Source organism: Acinonyx jubatus, chromosome D2, assembly GCF_027475565.1.
Source record: "Acinonyx jubatus isolate Ajub_Pintada_27869175 chromosome D2, VMU_Ajub_asm_v1.0, whole genome shotgun sequence".
Taxonomy (NCBI): Eukaryota; Metazoa; Chordata; class Mammalia; order Carnivora; family Felidae; genus Acinonyx; species Acinonyx jubatus.
In genome coordinates, this window is record NC_069393.1 from 36596730 (window position 1) to 36607200 (window position 10471).

Sequence of the window (10471 nt, forward strand, 5' to 3'; positions counted from 1 at the left end):
GGGTCCCTCAGAAAACATGGTAGGGAGCCCAGTGAAACAGCGCAGAGAACAGAAAGTAAATGAGATGTCTTAAATAATTTCGCGTTTGGCCAGGTAAAGAAGAATTAGTCATACAGGTAATGAGATCTTACAGGGAGATGAGGATGTTAAGTACATCCACTCAGGACCTGGAGTGTCAATTACATTTCCAAATTGGCAATGAGACAAAGACAATCACCAAATAATGCTGAAAACAAAGCAAATTCCATTTCCATTCTTTTGAAGCTCCCCTCCTGTCCCCTGCCTGACTCACCCACCTCGCAGACAGCTGCTCGTCATGAACTAAATCCTTGTTATCCGCTGGCCAAGAGAGACCTGGGTGGCGTAAATAATTGAAAGCCAGGAATGACTCAAACATCGTGTCACCAAATCAAGCCCATCCCTTTCACCCAGACTTTCTCCACAGCTCCTAACAAATTACCCAGAAAAAAAGAGCAAAACATATTTGCACCTACTACACTCCCACCCGGCCCCCAGCTAACTGTGATGGAAAGGGCCCTTCCAACATATATTTAAATGACTCAATTCCTGCCCTCGAGGGAGGGGCTCACAGGCAACTCCAAGACCAGACACTGCACACCCCATGAGAAGATAACTGTTTTTTTCCCTCTCGTCCTATCAGATGAAAGTCACAAGTGGGGCGGGGGGAGGGTACCGGGGGGCACCTGAGTGGCTCAGTAGGTTAAGCATCTGACTTCAGCTCAGGTCATGATCTCATGGTTCATGAGTTCGAACCCCACATCTGTCTCTGGGCTGACAACTCAGAGTCTGGAGACTGCTTCAGATTCTGTGTGTGTGTGTGTGTGTGTGTGTGTGTGTGTGTGTGTGTGTCTTTCTCTGCCCCTCCCCCATTCACACTCTGTGTCTGTCTCTCTCTCAAAAATAAACATTAAAAGGGGTCCCTGGGTGGCTCAGTCGGTTAAGCATCCAACTTCGGCTCAGGTCATGATCTCGCAGTTCATGGGTTCAAGCCCCGTGTCGGGCTCCAGAGCCTGGAGCCTGCTTCAGATTCTGTGTGTGTGTGTGTGTGTCTCCCTCTGCCCCTCCCCATTCATGCTCTGTCTCTCTCTCTCTCTCAAAAATATACATTAAAAACAAAGTCACAACTGGGTCTTATTCTTCCCCTAGCACCCAGCCTGGTTTGCGCACAGAGTATGTACTCACCAGGTGGTAAAAGCAAAATCAACAACAACAATCATAACCATAACATTCAACGGAGGACCTACTGTGTGCTTGCCACTGCACTAAGCCCTTCCTCCTTCCGGCCTCTGAAGACGCTCAGGGCTCAAAGCTTGGTCCGACTGTTCCTCGTTGACAGTGCAACCACATCAACAGCACAGCTCCAGGACAGGGTCCCTGGCGGTGTGAGCTGCAAACAACCCTAATACGCTAGGGTGACAAAAGAACGACTTTCAACTTCCCCTGACAGAACCCCTGAGAAGAGCAGCTGAGGGGGCCCAGCACCGTGCCGCACCACCCATCTCCCCACACTCAGCATCGGTCTTGAGTCCAACCCTTTTAAGCTGAACCCTCCATCTGGGAAGACCCACCCAGGTCCCTGTGGAAAATCGGGCTGGCAGTCTTGCTGTCCGCGGACTTCAAACACTCCAGAGGGAATGGCCAGCAGCTGGCTTCCTGGAGCATCACCACGGCGCAGGCCTGGCTACGCCACCAGCCTTTAATTTTGCAAGAAGTTGGTTTGGCAGACTTGCCATCCTGGATCTCGAGAAGCCTAGCCCCTTGCAGTGTGACCAACTGGCGAGAGGGGGAACCCGCATGTTGATGGGAGGGGAATGCACACACCCCACCCTGTATCTCTGCGGACCACTGCTCTGGCCGCCACAACCCAACCCTCCACCAACAGCTCTTGTGGGTTCCTTGGGAGCAGGCACCCGAACAGTGGGTGTTAGCAGTCAGGGCCCAGTCTGAACTGCAGAGGCTCCAAGGGGCTTGTGCGGAGTCGTCCCGACCTGGCTGTCCTGGCACAGGATCCCTCCCCACCGCTGAAGAGCTGGGAATTTCCATATTTAAAAATAGGCTTTTTGGGAATGCAAGCTGGTACAGCCACTCTGGAAAACAGTATGGAGGTTCCTCAAAAAACTAAAAATAGAACTACCCTACGACCCAGCAATGGCACTACTAGGCATTTATCCACGGGATACAGGTGTGCTGTTTCGAAGGGACACGTGCACCCCCATGTTTATAGCAGAACTATCAACAACAGCCAAAGTATGGAAGGAGCCCAAATGTCCATTGATGGATGACTAGATAAAGAAGATGTGGCATATATATACAATGGAGTATTACTCGGCAATCAAAAAGAAGGAAACCTTGCCATTTGCAACAACATGGATGGAACTGGAGGGTATTATGCTAAGTGAAATTAGTCAGAGAAAGACAAATATCATATGACTTCACTCATAGGAGGACTTTAAGAGACAAAACAGATGAACATAAGGAAAGGGAGACAAAAATAATATAAAAACAGGGAAGAAGAGAAAACATAAGAGATTTAAATATGGAGAACAAACAGAGGGTTACTGGAGGGGTTTTGGGAGGGGGGATGGGCTAAACGGGTAAGGGGCACTAAGGAATCTAGTCCTGAAATCAGTGTTGCACTATATGCTAACTAATTTGGATGTAAATTAAAAAAAATTAAGTTAAAGCAAAAAAAAAATAGGCTTTTTTTTTTCAGAGAGGGACTGGCTGGAGTCCAGATCTTTGCTACTCGAAGTGTGGCCTGCACAACATAGGCACCCGCCCTGCTCCATGTCTTGTCAGATGTGCAGAATCTCAGGCCCGACCCGGACCTTCTGTGGGAATCACAAGCTGCATTTTTAATGGCTACCCCAGGTGACTCTTATGCATATTAACATGTGACAAGCCCCGGGACCAGACAAACACTCTCTCCAGCCCTCCGAAGCAGAGATCCGATATCCCAACTGAACATTCCTTGAGACTTCTACCCAGAATGCTAAGACACCTCTGCCTGGGAGGGGGAGAGTCCTTCTCTGTGTGCCCAGGGCCAGGATTCCACCTACTTAAGTAGCATTTCAAAAAAGGAAGCACTTTTGATCTGCTCCCTGCCATGCACTGAAAGGCTGTGGAATCTCAGAGGTGCTGCAGGAGGCCTGGCCTTGCCTGACCCCCAGACACGGGTCCACAAAGGCCAGTATTTCCCGCACAGCCCAGCAGCTCGGAATCACTGCACAGACACAGCCCTTTCCACTGGAGGCACAGGGGCACCCCTCCAGGGACTCCACAGCTCTGAAGTCCCAAGATGGTGGTATTGCCTGCTGTGTTTCAAAAGTCAGCATATGGCCACTGCCACTGTGAGCTGGGGCCCCCCTGCTGCCCACTTTGGGAAAGAGGTCCCGGCATTGCAATCCAGTGCCAGGCGGTTTCAGCAGCACGCTTCTCCTGCCCCGGTGAGACAGAGAGAGGGACCCAAAGCAAGGACTTACTCCGTGCTAGGAGACACCCAATTAATGTCCCCCTCCAGGAAAAAGGGCAGGAGCAAGGCAAAGAAGGGGCCCACTCGGCCTTGGCCTTGGAATTCTCTCTGCCCCAGACCACGTGATAGGGCAGCTCTTCCTCTCCTCCTGATACATGTTTGGATAAGTCCCCAGGGCACCTGGATACAGAGTCAGCCCAAGGCTTTAGGTCACCAGTGTCCTCCTAGGAAAGTCTACAAAATAGGGCTAGAGAGAGAACCTACCCCACAGAGCTATGCTCTGTTACAATCCCCAATTTGCAGATGGGGAAACTGAGGTGCAGAGCAGTGAAGTCCTTGCCCAAGGTCACAGGCGGACTCAGGTACTACACAGCAGTCTTGACAGCAAGGCAAGGCTGCTCGAAGTGAGCCCAGTTAAGAGCAGTTTGACCAATTTCTCTACTACAGGGCTTCTCCCCACCTGTGATCCGACTCTTCAAGGGGGTGCTCTGGTATGCCAAGACTCACAACATTTTCCGCAAGGTAAGTGCAAGGACAAGTGCTCCACGGAACGCACTTTGGGAAACAGCACTGGGAGGAAAGCTGGTCCTGTTACAGAGAACGCTGCCCAGGAAACTGTGGCATTGTCAGGGGAACAGGTCTACGAGTTCTGGACTGGGGTAACGGGATGAAAGTCCTCCCTTCTCAATGGTATGACATTGGCCAGCCCTGCCCTCCTACCAAACATTTCACACCCTCTCAGTCTATCATTCCCGGAGCCCCACAGCGTTAACACTGGTCAACGCTAGTCCACTGATGTCCCCACCATCAAAACGGCAGCTGTCCTGGCAGGCCCCCATCCACGGACACTTCCCTGGCTGCCCCTCCCCAATCTTCCAGCCTTGCCACAGCCAAGAGCCATGAGCCAAGTCTCAGTGTCACCCTAGCTGGTTGTTTGACCCAAGGACAGTAGACTTCAGAGTATAGAGGTTCCTTTGGGTTCAAAAGTTCTATTTGTTGTCGTCTGTGCCCGTCTGGGGCCAAACACGCAAGGAATCAAAGAGAAAACAAACTCACCACTTTGTGAGCTATTTACAGGAAGCCTGCTTAGTGCCAGGCATTTGCTGGGTCCTGTATACCCATTATTGCTACTCCTCATAAGCATCCTACAAAGTAAGCATCATTATGCTCTTTTTACAGATGAAGAAACCAAGGTGCAATATGGCTAACAGCCAAAGATACCCTGCTAATAAGATCCAGGATTTGCACTTGGGTCTGACTGCTGAATCTCTACTGAAGTGTGCATTTGCACAAAGAGAGCCAGGAATGAGCAGCAAAAATCTCTCTGCACAAGGGAAGGTCAGCTCTAACTCCCCTGTGACTGGGACCTGACAGCTTCTCCAAGGCCACCCTAAGTGACCTGATCAAAGAGAATTATCTGAAGGTCATCCAATGCAGGCAATCCCCAAGACGAGATGAGGCTGCAGGTCTGATCTGGAATCAAGAATTCTGAGGCACTGGAGCTCCAGTCCTGATTGGATGCATCGGGCCAGACCCTGGGTAATTACCAAGCCATAACGGGATCTGATGTTTATATTAGTCACGAACCTGACAGAGAAAACGTGTTGTTTTCTCAGACACAACCATGGAGACAATACCTCAATAATTCATTACATGCAGACCAGGCTCGATCAAGCCCAACTTCCACAGGGAGGACAGCTCAAACTGAGAGCAGGCGAGAGCCTATGCCCAGCCACATCCAGGTCCCCCAGTGAGCCGCAGCTCCATTGAAAGCTGGACTCAGTTTCCCCAGGCTAATCTGAAGAGAAGCAGCTTGTGTGCTGAAAGAGGAAACACACAGAGGCACTCCAAGGCTGAATTCCTAAAGAATTTGCCAGAAAATTACAAAACACACTCTGAGCTAGAAACTTTACCCATAGTTTCTCAACTCCTCCCAACCTCTGACACCAAGTCACGGGGCAGGAAGGGGCATCAGAAGTCAGAGAATTCAATCTCCACATTTTAAACACAAGGAAAAAGAGACCAGAGATGTTAAATGACTTCTTCAAGGTCATGGCCTTATCCAGGTTGCCTGAGCTGCTCGCTGTTCACTACAGTTCACAACTGGATCGGACCTCAAAACATCACAGCCTGGTGAACACAGAGCTCTGATGAAACCCAACAGAGAAAAAAACAATGACGTGAAAAAGTATAGCAAAGAACACAGTACCGTATGATTGTGCCCAAGTTCCCAACAGGGGGCAATGTGATTAGTTCTCTCATTTCCTGAAGAAAAAAAAAAAGTCCACACGCCATTCTTTTCAAAGTAGTAAAGTCACTCACCATTTACAATTCAGAGGCCAAAGGTACTAATGCTGAGATGCCCCGGGAGGCACTTCCATAGTCTCGCATTCCTTTGATCAAAAAGGAAGATTGGGTTCCTTTGATCAAAAAGGAAGATGCCGTCCTAGGGGCCAAATACTTGTGATGTCACAGTGCCCTGATGAAATTTACTTCCCATGGAATTTCAGATGCTAAAAAACGAGGCCTCCATGGGACCCCAGCTGCTGGTCAAACCGTCTTGGGACTGAATGAGGGTGAGGGTGGGCACATCTGAGGGCCGAGAGAATTCTATGCCCCAGCAGTCTACGTTTGCTTGGGAAGCCCAGCACTGGAATAATTATTCCAAACTTAGGCCAAATGCATTCTTCTGTACCGCATCTCAACAACTAGCAAATACTTGGAAAACAAAAAGAATATAAGACAAAAAACCAGGATGGCAGTAAAAATACAGACCTCAGGGGTAGAAAGTAAAGCTTAGAAGGGGCCTAAGTTACTATTAATGGGTGTAATGAGCCAACTACACATGGTTTAAGTGAGCAAATCAAGGGGCAGTTATTAAGTAACTCTGGGAATGTTTTAAAGTGGACTCTAATGGGATCAAAAGTGACCCGACCTCGTGCTACGTTGGCCTCACATCCTCCCTCCAACTGCAAGTGTCTCTCATCCCAGGTTGATTTTTTTGTAGAAACTTGCAGTGACGTCAACTCAGCAGGTCTTGGAGCTACAAAATAAAGCCTAAAATATATAGGGATTATTTTTTCTCATGATCGTTGCCAAAAACCTATTTACTTAAGAAGACCGACAGAAGTTATGCTTGGTCACCATTTATGAAGGAGATTCTCTACGTGAGCCATCCAATTAGCATTTCATCACAGGTACTGCAGTGGCATCCATGAACCCCTAGAGTAAAAGGACTCGGAAGCCGTGTTTAAAACCCCAGGATCACAAAAATACCAAAACTTATTTTGACTCGCTGAAAAAGTTTTCACTACGATCAAGAAGGCCCCATTTCTTAAGCATGAGGAGGCTGTTCAAAACTTCACCAAAACATGGGGCGCCTGGGTGGCTCGGTCGGTTAAGCGTCGGACTTCGGCTCAGGTCATGATCTCGCGGTCCGTGAGTTCGAGCTCTGAGCTGTCAGCACAGAGCCTGGAGCATGTTTCAGATTCTGTGTCTCCCTCTCTCTGACCCTCCCGCGTTCATGCTCTGTCTCTCTCTGTCTCAAAAATAAATAAACGTTAAAAAGAAATATAAAAAAAAAAACAAAAAAAAACAAAAAAAATTTCACCAAAACCACTTAGTCTAGAGAACATTTTAGATGCACACATCCAGGAGTTTTCTCTCCCCTAAGGGCAGACACTGACCCTCAGCAAAGGAAAAAACAAACAAACAAACAAAAAAACCCTCCAAGACGAAAGACTGCGAGAGAAGGAGGAGACGAGGGAATGTGTGGTCAAGATGTTGAAGAAACAGGTAAGGAGCACCTGGGTGGCTCAGTCGGTTGAGCCTCTGACTTTGGCTCAGTCATGATCTTGTGGTTTGTGAGTTCAAGCCCCATAATCGGGCCTGTTGCTGTGAGCTCAGAGGCCACTTTGGATCCTCTGTCCCCCTCTCTCTGCCCCTCCCCCACTTGCACTCTCCCAAAAATAAATACTAAAAAAAAAAAAAAAAAAAAAAAGACACAGGTAAGAGAAAGGCTAAGGCAGGAAGCACCATCTCAGGGTCTCGTGGTTCAGATTTTGCTTAACCTGTTTGCTTCTCAGGAATGTGGGAGATTTCTCACCTGGACAAGGAAGGAGAACCCCCATGGCAGAGGAGGTAACTCCAAAGAAAGCTGGCTGGCCAACATCTGGAAGCCTCCCGAGAAGTGGGAGGAGAAAAGACAGAGATGGCTTTTATTTTTCTCCCTTATGTCCAACACACCAGTATTTTCCAAAACACAAATGTGCCTGCCACAAAACTCAGCTGATCTCCAGCACCCAGCGCCGTGTATAATTAATGATCAGGAGAGGGAGCCTGGGTTCGTCCTCGGTATTTCACCCAGAGCCCCCGGCTTCCCTACTTCCCATAGCAACTAAGGAGACTGCGACAAGTTGCCGAGTCCTATGGAAGTTTGAGGGGTCCTGGGATTCACTTTGCTAGAAAAGAGGTGTGAAATATCCCGACCAAGATCTGCCTCCACTTTGCACTGTTCGCCAATTCCCCTCGATCTCCCCTCCCTCCGAAAATGTTAGCGCTGTGAAGTCCCCTAGGGTGGGACTTACTCAAACACAAAGCAGCTCGGTCCCTCTTTTTTCCAGTTCTCTCTCTCTCTCTCTCTCTCTCTCTCTCTCTCTCTCTCTCTCTCTCTCTCTCTTATTCAGTTTTCTGTGAAAAACTGCCCCAGCCCCTCACCTTCAGCCATTAGGAGGATGGGGGGGAGGGGGGGAGGAGGAGGGCAGAGGACATCTCTAGGGACACGGCGACAGACCAGGCAGTCAGCCTAGCAACCATACTTAAGGTGTAGTGAGCTTCGGTGCTGGTGGGCGTCTATGCGCCAGGAATAGCTTAAGCCGACAGCCAGCCACCTCAAAAGCGCTGGGGAGGAGGCTCCGCGCGAAACCGCGGCCTCGGAGGCTCTCGGGCGGACCTCCTGCTCCTGCTCCCCGCTGCTAGCGGCATTTCCGGGCACCTAAAGGGGGTGGCTTGGGGGTCGAGAATACACAGGCTGAAGAACTTGGGGTGGGGGTATATTCCAGAAGAATATCCAAGGGATGGAGAGGAAGGTGACATCAGATGTGCGCCCTCGCCACATTCCTAAAGTGGCAGCCTCCGCGGGCTGCCTCCGAAACTGGGATGCATCTCCCCAACTTTCCCTCTCTGTCCCCGAGATCCCCCACTTCCTCTGGCCAGGTTCCTCCCCTGGGATTCCCTAGTCCAAAAGATTTTCTCCCCTGTCCAAAGGCTTTTCCCCTTCCTTCTGACTCCGCGAACTCCTGTCCCCAACAGGTTTCTAGAGTGCGGGCTGCCGGGCTCCCCCTCGCCCACCACCAGGAACGCGGCCGCCGCACCCGGCACACGCACCCGGCGGCCCCCCGGGGCCTCGGGGCCCGCGGGCTCGGCTCTCCCCACCCCGCACCCGGCAACCGAGCGGCGCGCGTCCCCCGCCCGGCCCCAACCGCGGCCGCCGGCGACCCCACCGTAAACAAGGGGACGCGGGACCAGGCGTCCGCGTCCCGGGGCGCACCGGCTGGGGGCAACTCCTCTGCCCGGGCGCACCGCCCGCCGCGCCGAGCGGGGCGCGGGGAGAGCGGAGGGAAGGGCAGCCGGCGCGGGGAAGGCACGCAGGGATGGAGGGCGGCAAGGCGCGGTGAGGAGCGAGGAGGTGGGCTGGCGCAGGGGGCGGGCGCCCGGGGCACGCGTTACCTTCGTCTTGCCCCCGCAGTGGCAGCAAACGGTCCACAGGTACTTGAGCGTCCGCCAGAGCAAGATGATGAAGAGGCCCCCGAAGAAAGTCACCATGGAGGAGGCCAGGAAAGCCCACCACATGCGCTGGCCCCGGCTGTCGCACGGCACCTCCATGGTCACCGGGATGATGAGCGCATCCATCTTGGGCTCGTGGACCGAGGACGAGGAGGAAGAGGAGGAGGAGGAGGAAGAGGAGGAGGAGGAAGAGGAGGAGGAGGAGGACGCGTCTAGGCTGAGATGGTTCGCGTGGATATTGCTACTCATTCTAAGACTGCTGCCTCCGCCGCCGCCGCCGCCGCCGCCGCTGCTGCCGCCGCCGCCGCCGCCACCATTTGCCATAGCTAGCAACGGGCAGCCGGCGCAGGGGCTCGGGGGAGCTCCTCCCGCCGCCAGCGCCACCCCGAACACCCATCAACAGCCATATTGCTGCTACTGCTGCCGCCGCCGCCGCCGCGGAGCGCGGGGAGGGGGCGGGGAGGCGCCTGGGCTCGGGGCGCTGTGCGCGACCTGGCGGGGTGCGCCGAGATATATACGGCGGGCCGCCGCCGCCCGCCCTCCCCCCGGCCGCCCGCCCGGGGGGGAGGGGATGGAGCGCGCGGGCAGCTCCCCGCCCCGGCCCGCGCCCCGCTCGCCCGGGGCTGCGCCGGCCCCGAGCGCGGAGAGCGAGGGGGCGCCGCGGGCCGCCCGCGCCCGGGGTCTGCGCCGCCCCCGGGCCCGCCCCGGCTCTGCGCGCCGGCCGGCCGTGCGCCACGCGAGTGCGCTGCGCTCCGGCCCGGGACCCTCCCCGCGCGCAGCCCGCGCCGCTCACCCGCCGCTCCTGGCTTATTAGGTGGCAACTAGTTAATAACGGGTAATCAGCCCCCTCCGCCGGGGCACCCCCGCGCCAGCCCGCGGTCCCGGGCTGCGCTCGGCTCCGGCTCGCCGCCCCTGCACGCGCCGGGCCACGGAAGGTCCACTGCGTCCCGCTGCCAGGCCGCCGCGGCCGCTAGCCCATGCCCCCAGGGATCCCCGAGCCGCGTTGCCACGCCGCTGAGCCTCCTCGGCCTCCCCTCGCTCTTCCTCCTCGCCTCCTCCGGCTCCTCCTCGTCCCCGTCCTCGCCGCCCGAGCCTCTTCGGCGCGCTCCCCGCGCTCCCCGCAGCCGCCAGCAGCAGCAGCTGCAGCAACTGGAGCGGGCGCGGGCTCAGGCCGCCCGAGGCGGGAGGGGAGGA

At 53.9% G+C, this 10471-nt stretch overlaps 1 protein-coding gene across 23 annotated transcripts in view; it reads right to left on the reverse strand.

Moving 5' to 3' along the window:
• Nucleotides 1-9887, reverse strand: part of KCNMA1 (potassium calcium-activated channel subfamily M alpha 1) — a 727849-nt gene extending 717962 nt beyond the window's left edge. For 7 of the 23 annotated variants that reach the window (XM_027062380.2, XM_027062379.2, XM_027062391.2 and 4 more), the window contains exon 1: nucleotides 9221-9850. In XM_027062380.2, the coding sequence (XP_026918181.1) occupies nucleotides 9221-9601 (381 nt within the window). In that variant the 5' untranslated portion in view covers nucleotides 9602-9850. Of the gene's footprint in view, nucleotides 1-9220 lie in introns of all 23 variants that reach the window. The other 16 variants (XM_027062381.2, XM_053206927.1, XM_053206918.1 and 13 more) reach the window with 8 other exon arrangements.
• Between the last annotated feature and the right edge of the window lie 584 nt (nucleotides 9888-10471).